Here is a 21,330-nt window from a genome sequence, read left to right as displayed (position 1 = left end):
TCAACCCTCACCCACATCCAACACACGCACACACGCACGCACACACACACCAACTCAAAGTTGAACTATCCAAACATTTCCTGCTCTTCTCTATTTTTCTCCTGGCTCTTCTCCTCTGACACACTACAACGCCACCACCGCCCACCCCCACACCAACACCATACTCACAAACACATTCAGTTCCTCTCCCAAACACTTCCACTTACTCTTCATTTCTCTCCTCCTGTCTCCTGCTACGTCTCCTCCGGGCTACCTGTGCCCCCCCTCCCTTCCTGCCCCCACCCCTGGACTGAAGATCTAGCCTACCGGGCATTTTCCCAGTGGACCCACAGTCCTCAGCGGCAGATGCTAGTTTTGCTGTTTTTTTCCCCCTTGGGGACTGGCCACAAGTTAGCGGGGGCAGCCCATTGATCCACCTTCAAAATAGGCAGTGGCCAATCCTGATAAAGTATGAAAGCAGCATGTATGTGTAATGTGTGAGGGGCCGGTCCAGACTAAAAATGCCCGGCCATTTTTTTAACCCAGACCAGCTCTGCCCCACACCACCCTCCCCACCAGCCTACATCCACCTTACCACTCACCTTGTACTTATGCTCGGTGCGGTTAGGCGCAGCAACAGCAGTGGAGGGATCCTCTCCACCACCACCACCACCACTACTACCACCACCATTGCTGCTGACGTCACCGTCACCACCACCACCATCGCCGCTGACGCCACCACCACCACCACCATTGCTGCTGTCGCCATCATCACCACCACCACCGCCGCCACTGCTGCCATCGCCGGCACCATCGCCGGCACCACCGCCGCTGCGTTTGCTGAGGTTACTACTGCGGCCCTTGAGGGAGGTGAAGAGGCTGCACTGCGGGCACGGCTTGGTGCCGGCGTCCAGCCGGCTGAGCTCCAGGAAGTACTTGTACTTGCCCACGTCCTCGGCCGGCAGGTGGGCCAGCACTGTGCCCTCCTCCAGGAAGCCACTGCACTCCGTGATGGGGCAGGCGATGGCTGCTCTCCCCACGCGCACCTGTCAGGCCAAGGAAGAGGCGGATGGTTAAGTACGAAAGAGATCATTTCACGGGAAATCAGACACTTTGGGATCTCAATATAATTAGTGGAGGTAGAGGTGGTGGACTTTTATATTCCATTTCTCCCTTAATATTAGTGCCAGATTCACAAAAATGCAGTTCTGGGGTTCTACCTTGCCACTGAAATGGCACACTAAATCATATTGAAATGGCACACTAAATCATATTGAAATGGCACACTAAATCATATTGAAATGGCACACTAAATCATATTGAAATGGCACACTAAATCATATTGAAATGGCACACTAAATCATATTGAAATACGAGTCGGTCGGGTTCCAAAGACATGGCATCATGTCATAGCACATGGCATCATGTAATATCCTAAGAGGCTGAAGCTTGAAAGGTATACAAGTACAAAACACACACACACACACGTGACCATGTAATAATAACTATACAATAACAATGCCATTGTCGGGTCATTCAAAGTTAAAATGGCGATTACCAGTGAACGACGTCATTATTTTTAAAATAGATAATGAATACTTTACCATTGTGGCCAAAGAGACTCACAATAAAAGACAGCAATGACAAAATTACAGAAGGGAACAGAACAAAAATACGCTACTCTGTTTTCATTCTCAGTCAAGCCATTAGGTCTACTCTACTAGTAAGCATATGGCCCGTTAGGCCTACTCTACTAGTAAGCATTAGGGGTGTAAATCACAGCCTTCATGACGATATGATACGGTATCGATTTCTTAAATCAGGGATTTGATTTTTTTTCCCCGATACTTAAGAATTCCCCACGATACGATGCGATTCGGTTAGATTAATTTTTTTTCCAATTACTTTTCCACTACTATTGTGTTCTGGAGCTAGGGCATTGCACAGGGGCCAGCGATTCGATTCTTTTCGATTCGTAAGAATGTCCCACGATACGATGCGATTTGATTAAATTGCCGGCCGATACTTCCGATACATCGATACATTTCGATTTTATTTACATCCCTAGTCAGCATATGGCCCGTTTCAATGGTTACATGCACCCCAACCCTGGACCACATTCTCTCTAAGTTACATATCAACTGACAGACCTGACGACAGTCGTACTGCATCTTCAAAGACTATTCAACTGTTATTTGACAAAAAAAACAACAAGTAGTAGACACACTGAACTATGTCTTATTTACACTTCATGTGCTGGATTTTCCTTTAATGATACATTTCCTATAAGGTGTTTCTGTATTATTTCTTATGTATTATGACTCGGTCACAGGTCTGCGGTACAATATGGTTGTTGCAATAAGAAATTAAGAAGTTTAAGTGCAGAAGCACTGAATAGCAGCCAGGCATACTGTATTGGCTTTCTGTGTGTCACATGTCAGGTTCTTTGACATCAATATGAGTGATGATTAACACAATTGTCAATATTCGTCTGTTAGGACCAGATGGGCCCTCATATTTGTAGTTCCAAATACCATCACTGCCCAATGCCATTTCTACAAAATCAGCCCTGGAGTCGATATGTGAGCACATGATGGACTGACTACCAGTGAGTTGTTCTCGGTGTGTAATTCCGAAGGAGTAAGGCAGGAGAGAGAAAACTTCACACACAAGAGCTGGATGCAGTCTGGTAAAAACTGTATTGAAAAAGCCAAAAGTAAAGATAAAAACCGAAGACAAAGTTCCTTCCTGACTACTAACGAAGAATCGATAAAGGATAACACAAGTCCTGAGGTACCCTATTCCAGGTACTCAAAAACTACACGGCTTCTGCCCATTGTCAATGGACACAGTGGAAGCTAGACCATTTTAAGCATTCAGAGAAGGCAGGGTTGAAAGAATAAGCTCAGTAAAGGATTTTTATGTTTTTATGTTATTTATTTATTTTATGTTCAAGCATCAAAGGGTATGTTGTAGCTGTATATGATGGCAACTAGTGGCTAGCATGTGTTGAGGATAGTATGCCGAGCACTGGAGAGGTGAAACTGAACTTCCTGCATCCTCATGGACCATCTCCATCCTTCACATATTCCGATAGACATGCTGTCATGTGATATTACTATGGTATCACCATATTATTACTAGGTGATTTGTATCATGCCATATTTTTGAGTCCCATTGTCTCTGAAATGAATAAAGAACCAAACACCAGCATTTCAGGTGTTGTTCATGACATTGCAGGCTATGTTTAGACAAGGAACTGGCCATTTTAAAATATACGTTTTTTTGATATTCAATTTTTAATTTTTCAATTTATGATCATTCATATTCTGAGGGTTGTTGTGTTCCATGCTGTAGTGTAATTTCTAGAGCCAGAAAAGAGCTTTCAAATAACACCACAGACATATTTCTGTGACTTACACTGACTGATATAATCAAGGCTGAATGCGTAGTGTCCTACCCTCATATGTAAACCTTCGCTAGTGAAAGTGAAAAGTGAAAGTGAAAGCCCATTGGGAAACTCCAACTCCCATTGTCATTGTGACACAGCACTCCACAGCACACAAGTGCACACTGCACACTGCACACAACGAAATTGCATTTATGCCTCACCCGTGCAAGGGGGCAGCCCTCAGTGGCGCCCCATGGGGAGCAGCGCGGTGGGACGGTACCATGCTCAGGGTACCTCAGTCATGGAGGAGGATGGGGGAGAGCACTGGTTGATTACTCCCCCCACCAACCTGCCGGGTCGGGAGTCGAACCGGCAACCTCTGGGATGCAAGTCTGACGCCCTAACCGCTCACCCATGACTGCCCTCCCTTAATATTGGTGTCAGATTCACACAAATGCAGTTCTGGGGTGCTACCTTGCTACTAAACAGGCACAGCAAGTATGATTGAAATCCGTGTCGGTCGAGTCCAGAATTTTGAAATATATATTTTTTTGATATTCAATTTTAAATTTTTCAATTTATGATAATTCATATTCTGAGGGTTGTTGTATTCCATGCTGTTTGTGTAATTTGTAGAGCCAGAAAAGAGCTTTCAAATAACACCACAGACATCTTTTTGTGACTTGCACTGACTGATATAATCAAGGCTGAATGCGTAGTGTCCTACCCTCATATATAAACCTTGCTAGTCTGTTTCTCCCTTAATATTGCTGTCAGATTCACACAAAGGCAGTTCTGGGGTGCTACCTTGCTACTAAACAGACAAAGCAAGTATGATTGAAATCCGTGACGGTCGGGTCCCAAAGTGTCTGATTTCACGTGAAATGACCCAGGTGCGAATCCCCCCTGATCTCTCCCTACATCTCCATCCATGGCTGAAGTACCCTTGAGCAAGGCACCTAACCCCACATTTCTCCAGGGACTGTAACCAATACCCTGACAAATAATAACTGTAAGTCGTTTTGAATAAATTAAAGCGTCAGCTACGTGCAATGTAATGTCAAAAATGTTATGATATGAATCTCTTTATAAGCCCCTGTAGTCAGCAGTGGGGTTTGTGCAGACTACCATGTAGGAACATCTAACTGCAGCAACAAACATGAAAGCTCCCCGACAGAAACTCCCGCACTGCAATCAATAGGTTGTGCAAACAGCCTCGGGTCCAGGCCGTGTGATGAAGCGGGACGCAGAGCCAGCTTATGATTCTATTAGGGGAAATCCATCAATGCAAGTTCTCGTATAGCTCCATGTATAGTTAAGCAGCAATGGACAAAGTCCACTTTCCCACTCCTTACTGTGCCAACAAACACACATATTATGTATACTCTAGCTGTAGACTTTGTGTGTTTTCAGAGTCTCCTCTGTGCTGTGGGCAAATCACTGTATGCCTTTGATAAAGTGGCAGTCAACTAGCCCACTGGTCCTCAAGATGCACTTCACCATAACTGGCAGAGTACCTGTGCCATTGGACTCATTTGGCTATGACTCATGATACGTAACTTTGTTGTCATTTGCTACGTTTGCATGAGACACTATATTCGGAATGAACTCACTTAATTTCTGAATAAAGGTTGATTCCGCTTTGAAAACGTCATGTTAACACTTCACAATTCAGAATTAAATGAAAGATCAAAAAGTAAACTCGACGGAACTATTTAATTTGGAATTATAACACATCATGTAACCGTAGCCATTGTCTATCGCTAGCCTCCCCCCAGAGAAGAAAAAACACTAGTCAGACTAAACAGATACGTAAGTGAGGACGTACGAACCTACTGAATTCAAAGCAACAGTAAGTATTTTTCCCCCACCTTAAAATTCAAGTTTCCAAAACTGTTTTGGTGTTTGGGGACAGCAGTTTTGGACTAGCCCTTTAAGACAGAGTCGACCCATCTCTTCTCCGTGACCTTTCCTCTGTCTGCAGAGGGGGAGTCGTGGCAACGGCAGCTGCTGCCATGGGAGTCTGGTCTTGCAGTCGGCTCCGTGGGCAAGGTAAAAATAAGGCCAGCTGAGGAGGGCCTTTGGTCCCATTGACCTGAGTGCTACATTTAGTGCCTGATTTGAGTGGCCAGGGTGGTGTGGAGGAAGATAGACAGTGGGGATCTGTGGCAAAGCCTGCCTGGGATGGGGGGGTGTCTGAGTCAAGAGATATTCAGGCCGTCTTGGCCCAACTAAATCACTAGTTTGTCTTCAGAGAATGAGGAGACTAAAATGACGAGGACTTGAGTCGAGGAGGGAGCAATTATGCCATAAGATGACCTTATTTTTTACTCCACCGTCCCATGGTTTTGTCTATGGCCACATTTCCCTCCTTGCTTTGTCCCAGCTTGTGCATTTTGTCACATCATGTATGTAAACTGGTGTTGTGCATACATGTATGCATGTATGCACATTATGTGTGCCTATTACCTAGAAGTGCACATTGCTGTTAACCAATACACTCTAAATTGAATTGTCTACTGCAGCTGAGGTACAGCATTATACATTGTGGTATACAGTAGATCACTACATGCTATATGGTTGTAAAGAGCTTTTCACTGGTCTTGAATTTGTATGCCAGCGCGCCAAGGCGCATGCTATGCCACTTGTCACCTTAGGGTGCGCTCACCTTTCTGCCAGGTGGCCTACCTGGAGGTCATGTGATATAAGTCAACTTAGACCATTGTTCTCATTGCCTGAGGAAGATCCCTCTGTTGGATCGAAACGTTGCCATATGTTTAAATGAAATTAAGTATTTTTGGAGTTAATACACAGTGTGCAGACCGCTTCATCACACTACCTACTACTTTTTGTCTAGCACCTGGACAACTACCTGTGGATGTGCGCACCCTGCCTCCAAACACTAAAGAGCTTTTGGCTGCCAACCGAACCAACTGAAGTTCAACTTGGGCCTCACCGAGTGAGGTTGTGACTGAGGCATCCAGAGACGCTTGCAAAGAGATGAAGCAAGTCATAACATGCAGGATTACACGGTGACGAGCTGAGGAAGCGAGGGAGCGAGCGAGCGAGCAGGGTGTCTAAAATCTAACCAGCAAGAGGAGGAACAAGGAAGAGGAACAGTTTCAAACGGAAATGTAAAAGGACTAGAGATGTCCGATAATATCGGCACACAGATATTATCGGCCCGATAATAGCATAAAATGTGACATCGGTCAATATCGGTATCGGATTTTTGACCTATCAAAACCGATATAATAATGCTTGAATTACTGTACACTTTTCTCCTTAATTATTTTTCTATTTTGCACAGACGATGTTAATATTTGGAAAGCTTTGTTGCATTCGAGAATGCATCTAGTGGGGCATTACAATAGAGTTAAGCATATTTTGTTCCACAACAGCAGATTTGTAATGTTACCTAAAATTTTTATGAGGAAAACCCGCATATATCGGCATCGGTATCAGCCAATATCGGAATCGAAAATTAAGAGTTGGACAATATAGACATATCGGATATCTGCAAAAAAGACAGTATCGGACATCTCTAAAAAGGACCATAAGTGGCCATGACTGGCTGTGGAGTCCGGTAGAGAGAGAAGGGTGCTGAATATTACAGCAATACTGGGCATTCTGGGTACAATTGAGGCTTGAGTCTACACCATCTCTCTAAACTAGGAATGTAAATGATTAATCGATTAAACATTAAACATTAATCACAATTAATTGCCAATTCAACTGACAAGACACCCAGATGAAATGGGCATATGAAGAGTGTGTGTGAAGAGGAGCGTGAAGGGAATATTAAAATCACATTTGGATAGAAGAATTGAAATAGAATTCATTGAAATGTAGTATTTATCTCACTTTGTAATTTTAATTTTTAGATTTACAAGTTTTTTTTCGAGAAACATTGAGATTTCGGGGGGGAAATGCCACTTATCAATTAATCGTAAGTCGATCGATAAGGCAATCAACTAACCCTACTCTAAGTCCTCCATCTGTACCCCCTGGAAGCTCTTCATTTCCAGTCAGTCAGTCAGTCAGTCAGTCAGTCTCTCTGTCTCTTATTTCCCCCAACCACCTGCTGCTAATGTCCAGGGCCTCGTTTCCCGATAACGATGGTTCTTAGCCTTACGTGTGTCGTTAACCAGTGATCCTACGAATGTTCTTAGATTTCCTACGACTGTTTCCCAAAGACACTCGTACATGAACGCGCGTGCACAGCCTCTAAGATCATTCGTAGCGTCGCTCTTAAGGATCGCTGTCCACATATGTGGTGCTGAAGTGTACTCGGAGTGAACTGCGCTGTCATCTGCTGCTAAACCATTTACAAAATGCATGGCGTGTGTCAGTATCAAAAGTTGTTTTCTATAAGGGTGGGACTACATTTGTAGCAGTTTGCAACTATCGACAGGAGTTATTGTTGGCAAATGAAATAAAATGCACACACACAATGAAATCATGCAAAACTCCCAACTGACGGCAATAATGAGCTACGCCGTTAAGACCCAGATAAAGCGCGTGCACTTGGCTACTGCAGCTTAATATTTAAGAAGACAAGTAGGCTAGGCCTAGTTGGAGTTCCAAATTGGGATGCGCAAAGTTACAACCTCAAGGCGTTCAAGGCTTGACAACTGTCGGGAGCACGTCAGCATGCTGTTATGAAAAACAATGTCCATCAAAACTTACACATCCCCTCGCTGCCTTTTTGTTATTGCTTAGCCTACTAGAGTCGGAATAGGGAGAGGAGCTTGGCACATGTGGTGAGCGGTGCGCAAAGTACCGCACGGTCAAGACTTTCACAACTGTGAGGACATGTTTGCACGGCAGTCTGCTGTTATTAAAACAAAAAATCTACACAAAAAATCTACTCGCTGCCTTTTTATCATTTTATCACTCTTTAACACTCTTGTCTCTGGTTGCCGAAGAAGCCCCTTATTCATTTTGCCTTGTTCTTGTTCATGAAGCACCCACACAAATTATGATTGATCAAAGTTTAATTATGCCCAGGTTTATCAAACACAGTCGAACTATTTTACTACCTGTAAACTATTTCCAAACACATTACTTTTATTTTATAGGCCTACACATCCACAATTAATGTTACATTCTTATTTTCGTTGCAGTGTCAACTGTGCTGCCATGATATTTAGGCTACACTCCCGTCTTAAAACATCAACTTGAAGCGCAAGTTTCCTCTTTTCCTATGGGTGTCTCCACTGTGCCATGCCTCTCGCGTCTTAAAACAGCAATCTTATGCGCAGGTTTCTTCTTTTCCCTTCATATCCTGTGGGTGTCTCCACTGTGCCATGCCGCTACGATCAATGGGGCACCTAAGTCACGCCCTTCTACTTCCGATACATGGGGCAGGAGCTCGCAAAATTTTGAATGCGAGTCAGTAGGTGCGATCGAGTTGTCATCAACGCATGAATGCGCATTTAGACAGCAATGCACCCTGGATGAAAATGCTGCATGACGGTTAGATTTCCTGTCAAACTTCGAAATTTCGTCGACGTTGCGTTGACGAGGTGACATGTCACATGGTGTAAAACTATCGCGGGATGAATGCGGCTGCAGACAGATCTTGCACCCTCTGCAGTTGCTTATCCCCTTCAACGCTCGTCGGCGCTCGTCGGCGGACTGCCTCCGAGGTCACGCGCCCATGAACTGGTTGGTCAACAACTCACTCACGTGTGTATATGGGTCTTGTCTCACACCTCTACACAAGTTTGCGCAGGTCCCCACTTCAGCTCCTCCTCACTGCCTGTCCCCCCACTCCTCACACGTGGTGTGTTAGTAGAGCAAACCGGTGCGAGCTCATCGTCTCGTTCATATTTGTGGCCGACTTTAAATGCGCTGTATTTAATAACACCCACATGGTGACAGCAAGTTCTCGCTGACGTCCGTTGCGCAACGTCGACGCTCGCAATGAAGTCGTATGGGCTTAATGGAGCGAGTCAAGCTAAATCCTCATCCCGTTTGGCATGTGCTCTGGATTTCACATATGATGACAGTGAATTTGAAAGGTTTGGATTTGCGTCGTAAGACCACTCATTTTCGGCACGCAAGAAACGTTATTTTAGCTTTTGTGCAAAACTGTGTTGGAGACTACACTTGCGCCTCGCATATCTGACGTGAACCGAGGCACAGCCAACCCTACCGCTGCACCGTGGCTTAAGTGGCTGCACGTCGGACATGCGACGTCTGTTGTGTAGTCCAAATAATTACATATTTTTGCACATTCACAACTCAAAAATCGCTTGCCAAGTGAAGTCAACAAGCACACCATTGGTTGTTATTAATTCTGAGGCACAGCATATGTGTGATCCACGGGGAAATGCGAGGTGGGTCGGAAAATAGCTTTGATCAGTCCATTACAACCCAGTCAAAAGTTTTTCCGTTGCCAGCCCCAGAAGCCGCCCGGAAGGGGTGGAGACTTAGGTGCCCCATCTTAGCGCGTTAAGACTACTCTAGACCACTCGTGGATTGCTCTTAGAGTTACGTGTCAACCTGTGATGGTTCTTTGCTAAGTTGGCTTTGGGAAACGCTCCGTGAGCTCTACGATGGTGTTACGTGTGAACTTAAGTAGCACGTAGCGTTAAGTAGTACTTAAGGCCCTTTCGGAAACGAGGCCCAGAATCAGACCGGCAAACCTCGGGCCACATGCCTGACTCCCGAACCGCTGCCCATGACTAAATGATAAGTTGCCTGGCTGCTAAATCAAGCCCATGGAGCTTTATATGGCCTCCCAGGCACGGGTAGGATGAGAGGTGGGATCAGTAGGTGTCTTACCAGTGTGTACTACTGTGTAAACACTGAGGCATAGAACATTTTTTTCTATGACTTGGGGAAGAGCTATAATGTATCAGGCCAAGGACTATGACGTTTGTTTTTTCCTGCTTCTGGATTTCTGCAGACAAAGAAGAGTTGTGAAAATAGGCTGATCAGCCTGACTGAGATGGACATGACCTTTGACATGGAGCAACACAGCCAGCCAGTATTGGGAAGGCACACTTTTAAGGTTCATTTCATAAAATATGTCTTTCAGTCAGAAAATAAGAGGAGGAAACCTTTGGCTTCATTTAGCAAACAATTCAAGGAATGGCCACAACTCCTTAGGGGCTTATTAAGTCATCGAAGCAAGTCTTGGGACATCCATGTACTGTACGAGGAGGCCTCCCCACCCCCAGCCCCCAGCCCCCCCGCGCATGAGCCAGACTTCCAGCTATGCTGATGCTTGACGACCTCGGTAAACAAACTCATGCTTGGCGAGTCCGTAGGGACTCTGGGAAAAACACAAAGAGCATGAGCATGAGCATGTGCGCATGAGCGAGAGAGAGAGAGAGAGAGAGAGAGAGAGAGAGAGAGAGAGAGAGAGAGAGAGAGAGAGAGAGAGAGAGAGAGAGCAGTAGTGAGTGACAGTGTTAAGCTTATTGAAGTGAGACAAAGGAGTTCAGAGGAGGTCAGCTATGACACAAACAGCATCTCACTTCACCACACTGTAGCCTCTCCTGTCCTTTCCTCTCCTCCCCTCCCCACTCCTCCCCTTTCCTCTGTCCTCCTCAGCCCTCCTCTTCCTGCTGCTAGACTCCCAGGATGCGGGAGAGGGAACAAACAGAGTGACACATGAGTGGGCTCTCAGGCCCCCAGACTCCTGGGTGGGACGTCACAGTCGGCTGGTTGGCGAGGGCACAGCATGCTGCCTGTTGACCAGGGGGCGATAACGAAGCCCAGGGGAGGCCCTGAGGACCTAACCTGACTTACGCCATTCTGGCCCTCCAGTTTCTTCACACACACAACCATCTGAGTCTCGTGAAAGTAAGAATCATTTCTGAATGAATGAGCCAATCAGGATCGCTGGGTGGGTTTTTCCATCTGTGGGCGGCTGATGTTATGGATTTTTTCCCTACCTACCTAGAGAGTCATGCCGTTCTCACCTGTGCCACGGGTCGGGTTAAATGAGTAAAGATGACCCGAAAAATTATTTATCCAATCAAATGCAAGAAGTTTTAATAAGGAGCCTCCTTGGGATATTTGAAGATAGTATCGTGATGATGAACGCAAAACCATTTGGCAAGTAAGGTGACTGTGGAGTCATAGACCCGTCAGGAGAGGAGAGGAGAGGAGAGGAGAGGGAAGAGGAGCCATAACATGTGAGGAGAGGAGAGGAGAGAAGAGGAGAGAAGAGAAGAGAAGAGAAGAGACGAGACGAGACGAGACGAGACAACATCACTGGACACCTCTCTCCTTCTTGATGGACACTAAAGGGCGGGTTATGCTTCCTACTTGTGCCACAGAGTGAGCTTGTCGCAGCCATGATGCAGTTAATTTTGGTTTATGCCCTGTTTTGAAGCACGGTCTGCGCGATGTCATTCCACGCTCAAACTGCCTTCAATACAAAGAGTAAAATAGACGTGTCGGTTGTTTTTTAGATTCACAGACTCGACGACAATGAAAATGAAACATTAAATCTTTATATCACGTGTTTGATCGCACTGGCAGCCACCGTAGTAGTTTGGAACAAAGAAGTGGCTCATTTGTCGAGGACGAAGCGGAATGTTTCCTCTACCTCGGAACCACTGTTCAACTGTCCAAATAACTTCAGCGTCGTAACTTGCAAGCGCACGTGTTGTCTTTGGTTCGTGTAAATAAATCAAACAACAAAGCACGGGCAACTTATTTAATGAAGAGCTCACAGTCCGTAGACCGACGAAGGTTAGAACAAGAAAGTAGCGCTTGTTCTCGACTCTAGGACAGAGCAGGCTGGTCGAGAGGACCAATCAGAGACCTATTTTCGCCCTTCACGCCGTCGCTCCCTGCGTCGAGACACAATTTTGGGGAGGTGCCCCAGAGTACCTGCGTGATGGGGGGGGGCTTCACTCCGTTAACTGCGCGGCTCACTGCATCACGACGCAGGGACGCTGGACTGGAGGCATAAACCACCCTTAAGGCCCCACAGGATGTAGTGTGTTATTGCCTAGGCCCTAGGGCAAGCATGAGAGCCAAAGACTTAGGCCTAATGCATGCTTTCTGTAGGTCTACATTTATTTATATACATAGTCTATTAGATTTAGCTGCATCCCCTTCTTCAACTTATGCCTTTTATGTAATTGTCACCCATGGGTTAAGAATGCTGTGTTGTGTAGCTAGTCAGGAGAGGTGAGTTGTTCTGACGCCACCACTGAACGTCTCATCTCTTCTCTCTTCCGACACAGAACCCCCAGGCTGTACACCACGCACCTACGTGCCATGTCTAATCTTGAGAAAAAGAGACATTCTAGCTGTATTGTTACATGTTTTGTACATTTTACATTATATATCTACTGTTATGCCTCTTCAATTTAGCATTAAATACAATTGTCATTGATGGATAAGAATATTGTGCGTGCGGTACAGCCAGCGAGGAGAGGCATCACTACTGGACAACTCTCGTCTCCTGTCCTATCCCGTCCTCCCCTCCTCAGCACTTCAGCAGGCACTCTAAGGGTGCATTCCAATATGCGACCTTGCATCCTCCACTTGTGCTTGTGGCCTCACATTTTGCTAATGCCCCGCCTCCGTGGAGAAAACAATTACGTTTCCCCGCTGTCAGCCTAGCTACAACAATTTTTGGGGGACTATTCTTCATTCACCGTCCAGTTAGCAAATGAGAAGATGACTTTAAAATTGAGCTTTTGCGAGATATTGAAATATAATGGTGTTGTCAGTGATGTCATCACAACGAATTACTTCCTGGTACGAGGCCACAAGCACAAGTGGAGGACGTAAGGTCACATATTGGAACGCACCCTAAGCCTCCAGGGTGTATAGCCGCCACCACACTGTGTGGAAGCATGAGTGACACAGGCGATGCACAGACGTTGTTTATGCCCATGCCTCTCTGTAAGTGGGCTATTCAGTGTCAAATAAGAGTCAGAGAGAGAGAGGCAAAGAGCTTGAGGGAGGGAGGGAGACACACAAACAGGGAGAGGCAGGAAGGAAGAGTATATGAGAGAGGGCGGGGCAAAAACGGAAAATGCTTTTGTTGGTAATTACCCTGAAATGTAGCTTGTTTCTCCTTCATGTTGGCTTGTTATGTTGTGGTTCGGTGCCTCAGGGCACCGTTTCAAGCTACATTCAAGCAAGTCGTAAATCTACTTCCGGGTACCCCAGTTGTGGCAACTCTGAATTCCATGGCTCTGGCCTTGCGATACAAGACGGAAGATACATTTGCATGAACTTGGAGATTTCTCAACTTTTGGACACAGCAGTCACAATTAGGAGCGCATCGCACACTGTGCAGGAGCCAAATCTTCTCATAGAATATACTATATTCCAGTGGTTCTCAAACTTTTTGTGTGAAGTACCACCCGAGAAAATATTGAGCTCTCCGAGTACCACCTTGACAACCAACATTAGAATATCGTAGCAAAGGCCTTCCATATTCACTTTTGCCAGTCAATAGGCTACAGGAGAGGTTCATAACGGCATCAACAGCTACGGTCACATTCAGTGCAAGTTTGTTTTTCAAATTTCTTGCTTGCCCAGTATTATTCTGCATTATGTTTTCAGGTTCATACAGTTCAATATTACAAAATGTGAGACCAAAGAGACATTTTCCACTGCAACAACTTCTCCTTCAAATCAATGCACAAAAAATGAATTCTTCCAAGTACCACCAGAGATATCTCAAGTACCACCAGTGGTACGCGTACCACAGTTTGAGCACCACTGCTATATTCAATAGTGCAATGCAAAGTTGTCATCGCATCCCAGTGGATCATTACTGTTGGGATATATGCTACTCCTTGTAATCCAATGGGTTGTAAATGCAGGGTCAGGGCTTCATGGTATAGTGGGACACAGCACATGCTTGCTCTCCATCATGTAGCCTACAGTTGCCGTTTTAAACATCTTACAGTGCATAGCACCCCCCCCCCTCCCTCCCCAGGCCATATATTGTGTACACTTATTCATATGGCCCAGGGGGTCACAACAAATCTCGTTGTTTCAACATCCTCACAGAGACCTGTACGTCAGAGCATAAATTAGGCCCTCTTTGATGTGACATGAATCATGACAAGGTGGTAGTAAGATCAAACGGCGTCAATCACAAAGACTGTGTTTTATCCCCGTTTAGAGCCCAGCATGAGTATGAATGCTCACATTTAACCTTTCAGGAGCGAGTGAAGACAACATGATACATACAGCTTCTGTGTTCCCAAGATATCTTGTGGTAATAAAAGAAGGGAGGAGCTAGTCGTCATCTCACTTTCTCTGCCCCCCTGTTGTCTATTAATAGCTCCCTTCGACTAATGACAGGTTGCACAGATCAACTCTGTCTGCACCAAGCATGGCATGCCCGGTCAAATGCCCTCAGGAAAACCATAGCGGTCTCAATAGGCACAGCGCAATCACCTGATTCCCATTGTTCACATTACTCTCATTGACAAAAGACACAAAACAAAAATAGAAAAGCTGCATGACAAACTGGTTGAACCAGTTATGACACCGGCAACAAATGCTACAACTGTATATTTTTTTGGTAACAAAACACTGAAAGGTGTCTTTTTGTTATGCATGTAACACCACAAATGTGCTGTATACAACATGGTGTTGACGTCAAAAAAAATACCTGAATTGTGCTCGTCTGAACTCGACGCCCTCTTATCATCCAAGACTTTCCCACTTGGGATGAGGGTTAAAGGAAAATCTCTGCCAATTTCAATATGCTGTTGCATTGCGCACTCTACCTTTGACTTGTCAGTACTCGGTACTGCATTTTTTAAAATGTTTTTTTGAAATGTAAACAAACTCTGCCCCCATTACAATGACCAGGATTTTGGAAAAGGCTGAATAAAATATATTCTCAGGTACTGACAAGTCCAGGGTAGTGAGAGCATTACAACTGCATGTCAAAATTGGCAGAAGTTATCCCTTAAAAGTACAGAGTGTTGGAGCGTTGCTCCGTGTTTTTGTAACTGTGCTGCTGTTCTGTCCCCGAGTCAGAGTGGCTCAGCATAGCCGTGGCGGATGACAGGAGACTTAATAAGCAAGTGTTCATCAGCTGGGTCATCTGCCATATGGGTTCACAGGAGTCCAAGTCAGACTTTGGGAATGTTGAAAACACCCCAAGAGCCAGGCTTGTCTGGCAGACACAATTGACAACAATTTGAACTCCTACAAACTGGATGTTCTGTATGCATCAACCATGATCGGTCATTATTACACAGAAAATAGTTTCCCGACAAGGGCAAGGATAGTCTAGCTGACACATCGACAACAATGTGCACTTCTGGAAACTACAAACTTACACAATAGAAGGTTCCAAAGTATGGATGTTGCAAGGCCTATGCATCAGCCATGACCGGTCATTGTACAGTGAATTCATACAGTTTCACCACAAGGGCAAGGCTAGTCTAGCGGACACTACAATGTACACTTCAGGGAACAACAGCAGAAAGCTCCAGAACATGGATGTTATAACATAATATATACATAATATATGTATAATAATAGAATATATGCATCAGCCAAGCTCTGTCATTGCACCATGAAATCATGCAGCTTCACAGTGAGTGGAAAATTTCCCAGTGCACAGTGCACAGCACAGTGTAGGCCCGGCATAAAACATAGCAACGCAATTCAAAAGAAACATGCAGGTACGCTGAAGATCCTGAATGCAACTTGTGAACCTACAGTACATCACCAAGCTTATCTCTTGATCATGTTTATCGCTTGGCAACCTTTACATATCCCCAACAAGGTGGCATAGATGGCCGTTTTAGTACATTGAATTACACAGAGCTGACACAATTACAGTATTGTATGGTTACTTCTTTATGGTCCCTGGAACAGCGTGGGGTTAGGTGCCTTCAGCCATGGCACTTCAGCCATGGATGGACGTACAGTATATACATGTACACATTTCTTCTTATTGAAAAAGGGGGAGGGGGGTGTCAAACCACCCCCATCTGATTCACAGACCAACTCCCTAACCATTAGGCCATGGCTCCGAAGTAAAAGAAAGAGAAGAAAACAACTGAAGCTGGCTACGCTCTATCCTAAACCAAAAACAGAAAAGGTTTGCAACAAATCATGTTCTACCCCATCCTCCAACATGAATGTGACACTTTCACTAAGCTGTTCTCTCCTTCACCATTAGTCTAATTTAGAAATCCATCATTTCAACCAACGCTGCCTACTCTGCTCATGCTGTCTTTGTACTGAGTTGATTACCCAGATCAAGGGAGACATTTCCAGGACTTTCATCTGCCCAGCAGCCTCAGCCCCAGCTTGTATTTGTTTGTTTCGGTCCTGACAAGGGCAAATTCATGATGAGGGGAAAAAAGTCTATGGGGGTGGTGGGAGGTCGACCTATGATTTTCAGCCAATACCCCGGTTCTCCTCGATGGAATACAAAAAAACCACATCTCAGATGTATTTTGCTCCAACATCCTTAAGTCCATTTCCTCTGTGATGCTTGTCCACTTTCAAACAACACGTCCCTGACAAACACCCATTCCCCTCTTTCTTTCTCCACTCTCATTTTTTTCCATAATGCTTTCCAATCACTTTCTGCTTGGCAAAGGGCCTTGAGTTTACTCTTGTATTGATTGCACAAGTTGCTCTTTCTCCCTTGTGAGTAACTGTTGTTTTTTTTTTTCTTGCAGGGAAATTTACGGGCGTACTTCTATGTTTTCCGGTAAACGGTGTGTGAATGGAGTGCAACACTCACACATCATTCTCTTTGTGTTGCGAGAGAGAGAGAGAGAGAGAGAGAGAGAGAGAGAGAGAGAGAGAGAGAGAGAGAGAGAGAGAGAGAGAGAGAGAGAGAGAGAGAGAGAGAGAAGAAACAAGAGAGAAGGAGAAAGTGAGAGTGTGAGGTAATGTACACTGCATGTGGTGGAAGGGAGGGAGGAGGGGGTGGGTTGAAAATGAAATGAGAGAGCCAGAGAGAGAGGGCAGAGGGCAACTTGCATGTGGTGTTAAAGCTGGCAGGCCTCAACACAGCAGGTCAGCAAATCCCACCAAATATACACTTGATGCACAGAGGTGGCAAGGGATTATTAGAAAGTCTTACGGCATGTATGGCCATTTTGGTTTCACCCAACACATGGGTCAGGTTCACCGATGAGTGATTGTACGTACAATCACACACACCATACCAGGTCCACCATAACACACACCCATGACGTCGCCTCCAAAAGAGCAGCTTCAGGACAGGTTTGGCAACATTCAAGATGCCATCGACTTGTCACAGGTTGTGCAGTCAGTGTAGAAATGGCCCACACATGTCTATGGTATGGACTCAACTGTATCGCCAGACACGTTTTGCTCCACAAAGGGACTGGAAGAGGAAGTGCCACACTGATAAGGATTTCAAAGCTGCACTCCACTGAGACCAAAACCTGCAAGCCCGCAATCACCCTCCAACTCCAGGAAGCCAGTACATTGTTTCAATGTTTTGTTTTTGTCCTTACAATATTCCAACCCCAATCACCACAGGAGGGAGAGAGAGAGAGAGAGAGAGAGAGAGAGAGAGAGAGAGAGAGAGAGAGAGAGAGAGAGAGAGAGAGAGAGAGAGAGAGAGAGAGAGAGAGAGAGAGAGAGAGAGAGACAGAGAGAGACAGAGACAGAGAGAGAGAGAGAGACAGAGAGAGAGAGAGAGAGAGAGAGAGACTCTTACTAAGCAAAATCAAATTGGTGTGACAGGCGGGCGGTTACATGATTACAGTGACAACGTCCCTCCAGCCAGACAACGGGCATCGTGGTGTAGGCGAAGTGAAGATACGCCTCAGCGAGGAGGCCCTTGCTGAGCAGCAAGGGTAATGTAATTATGGGCCGGGGAAGGCAGAGCTGGGTGATTAGGCAATCAATTACAGAAACAACACGGCTACAAGCTCCCTCCCACATCCCAACAAGCCTCGGCCGTGAGGGAAAACAGAGGCCCTCGCTCGCTCTACAAGGCAAGGTTGCCCTAATCCATTCCGACGAGACGTGCCAGCGGCTGCTCACTTCAGCGGCCAATGAGACGCGCACAAAGGCAGGAAGAGAAAGCTCGGCATCTGTTGTTACAGTTGTCTGCGCATTGGGAAGAGATCCCTGATGTCACTGTATCTAGACAAGGATCGTCGTGAACGCGGGCCCAGGAAGCGCTCACTCTCCAAAGATTCAGAACAATCGACAGTAGTTCTGTCAACACAGACAGACAAAGGACTGGGAAGTCCCTTTAAAGTTACAGGCTCACCAAAAAAAGCTTTAGGCCTACCTGTAGTCATTCCGCAGATTGCATTCAACTCTGTCAACGTGTAACTTTCTTCCATAAGATGATGTCAGACAAACAAATGTACAATTTATAATAGGGCCGCCTAACCATAATAACAATGATAAGGATGCAAACTTTGCGCTGGTAGTTACCTGTGAACTGACGTATGTTTTTAGACATTCTCCACAGACAGCTTTTTGGCAACAGTGTAGCGGGTTTGTGTAATTGTCTTCCAGACAAATGCGACAAGTTAAGACAACGGAATAATTCGAATCCACGTTGTTTAGTGTTGTGGCATCCACCAGGTCGGATAGTGTAAAAGGCTCAGGATATCCTGAATGTTCTGAATCACTCTGTTGTGGCAGCGCATGCAGTTCTTGTGAGGTGTTCGATGATGTCGAAGGAATTACATTCCTATTTCCCTCTTCACCAGCATTGTCCTCGGGATTTGTGTTAATCTCATTGGCGATACAATAAACGGAGCAGTAGACGTGATGTTCCAGACCATGAACATCGACAAATTCATTAGAATTAACTTGACATTCAAAAGTTTCCCCGACATCGCTGGGCCTTCTTTCGACTTCCTGTGCTTCTGTAAATTCCGATTCCGTCTCATATTCCAACTTTATTTCCACGACTTCATGGTGGTCCGATTGTTCTTCATTTTTTCCCGAGCGTCCCATTTGCATGTTGCTAATTGTAAAAACGACATCCTCCGAGTCTCCGTAATCCTCTGCAACACTAACATTTCGACGTGATCTAGATCGTCCGAAGTTTCTTCTCAAAATATCCACCGCAGTAGTCTTTCTGTCTCTGTCCAAACTATCTTTGTTTTCAAGTCTATGCTTATGCAATTCCAAAACATTGCCTGGAACACACACTTTGGTTTCCATATCAGCCAGCACAAAATCTGTGCTGGGTGCCGCAATTTCGCTGGACTCCTCTGTTAAATTGTTAACATTGTCCTCGTCGTAAGAAATAAAGCTCGGCATCGTCTTCACGTAGGCATTCAGGACAATGCCATTATTTTCCATCACCGCCGCTCAACTTCTCATTCGAGTGTTGTCGATTCTCTTACGCAAAACTCAAACACACACAAACAGACCAAGTAGCTACTACTTCCGGGTCTCCACAACTCCGTGATGCAGCTGTCCCAGTCTAGAGATACAGATGCAGCATAGCGGCCACTCTCGCTGAAGTGAAGTAACATAAAGTGGAACCACTCAAATAACCCTGACCTGTACACCTGTGCAAGAACTTTTCATCATGTGGCTGAAAAAAAACTGAAATTGTGTGTTTTTTAGAGCAATTACGCACGACATAACAATTACGCACGAGATTTAGGCTATGTTATTTATTGCCATGTATTTCCATGATAATGCGCATTTAAAAAGTTACCTCACCAAATTCAAGTGCAAACCCTTCTGCGACACTAAAATATATCAGTAGTGTTTGGTCTGTATGACGTTTCTTTCTCTAAAGCGTTACCAAACAAACGACAGGGCTAGCCTGCGCATTTGTCGCGCCTAGTATCAATTACCAGTAAATCACTTTAAATGAGCTATGGTCTAACCAACATTTAATTATAAATATGGTTTCTAAGGCTAGGTTTGTATGGAGCAGAAATTGTGCATGGTCAAACGGAGAGATGAATCGCCTACCCAAATTAACGCTAGAGGGTAGTAGAGTAGCCTAACTATAGGCACAGGGGGGAAAGGATATCTCAAGGTTTTTTTTATTTTTAATTTCCATTAGTATCACAAAACTTTGTGGACATTTAAGTGGTCTGAAGCATATACTCACTAAAGTTGAGGTGCATTACCTACATTTGATGGAAAATACATAATGGTGACATTTTGGTCATTAAAAATCAATATCAGATATTGACATCACAATTACATCAAAACCACATTAGATTTATGTTTGTAGATCATCTGGGGGGACTTTCCTGGACACTAACGGAATGAAGGATACCGTTGCGTACAAGTAAAAAAGGTTGATTGAGCTTAAAATGTCCAGGTGTTTTTGTCAGACAGAAGTGGTAACCCTGGTCAGAGCACATATTTGGTAGGCCTACCTCAGCTATTTGAAGCTGGGTGGGGAAACTCACCTTCGCTGAATGGTGTCAGAAGAAGTGAGCTACAGCACTGTGCAGTGTGTTAGCCATGCAAGGGTCCCCCAGACCCCGGTTGTGATGGGTAAAGCATAGAATGTGGGGGGTATGGTGGGAGTCACCTGAAATGAGTACTGTAAAGTGTGTATGGGTCTGCTTCCTGAAGGGGAAGGCAGTGTAATGGTGTGACCATCACTAGGGTTGTGGGTGTGCTCTGATTATCAATGTGATGGAGTGAACATCACTACGGTTGTTGGTATGCTCTAGGTCATAGCCATGCTTCGACACTAGCTTTTATGTCATTGTGAATTGCACAACTAAAATCCATATCAACTATTATTAGATAATACATTGGTGACATAGGGTCTTATTGTCCCTTATCGCCTGCATGTCATGGTGGATTCCCTATTCATTTACAGTATGTTCTGTCCTCACCTTTTCATAAAATTGTCAAAGTGTTAAAAAAGTCGAGTGTTTCAGGCAAGCTATGACTTATTGGTTTAGTTCTGCAGTTTTTGGCCACACAAATTGCCGAAAAAATTGAACAAAGACATTAAGCCAGATTTGTGTCAGCACGGTTGCCACATTTATGAAAAGCCA

At 45.0% G+C, this 21,330-nt stretch overlaps 1 protein-coding gene across 1 annotated transcript in view; it reads right to left on the bottom strand.

The window, feature by feature from the left end:
- The window catches only part of rnf217 (ring finger protein 217), a 31,073-nt gene extending 11,305 nt beyond the window's left edge, over positions 1 to 19,768 (bottom strand). The window contains exons 1-2 of the mRNA XM_063223105.1: positions 18,770 to 19,768; positions 582 to 1,025 (exon numbers count right to left, since the gene is read on the bottom strand). Coding sequence (XP_063079175.1) covers positions 582 to 1,025; positions 18,770 to 19,651 — 1,326 coding nt within the window. The 5' untranslated portion in view covers positions 19,652 to 19,768. The remainder of the gene's footprint in view (positions 1 to 581; positions 1,026 to 18,769) is intronic.
- Positions 19,769 to 21,330: the final 1,562 nt, after the last annotated feature.

This window comes from Engraulis encrasicolus, chromosome 18, assembly GCF_034702125.1.
Source record: "Engraulis encrasicolus isolate BLACKSEA-1 chromosome 18, IST_EnEncr_1.0, whole genome shotgun sequence".
NCBI lineage: Eukaryota > Metazoa > Chordata > Actinopteri > Clupeiformes > Engraulidae > Engraulis > Engraulis encrasicolus.
Note: the sequence above shows the minus strand (reverse complement) of the source record. Positions and strands in the feature narration are given on the sequence as shown.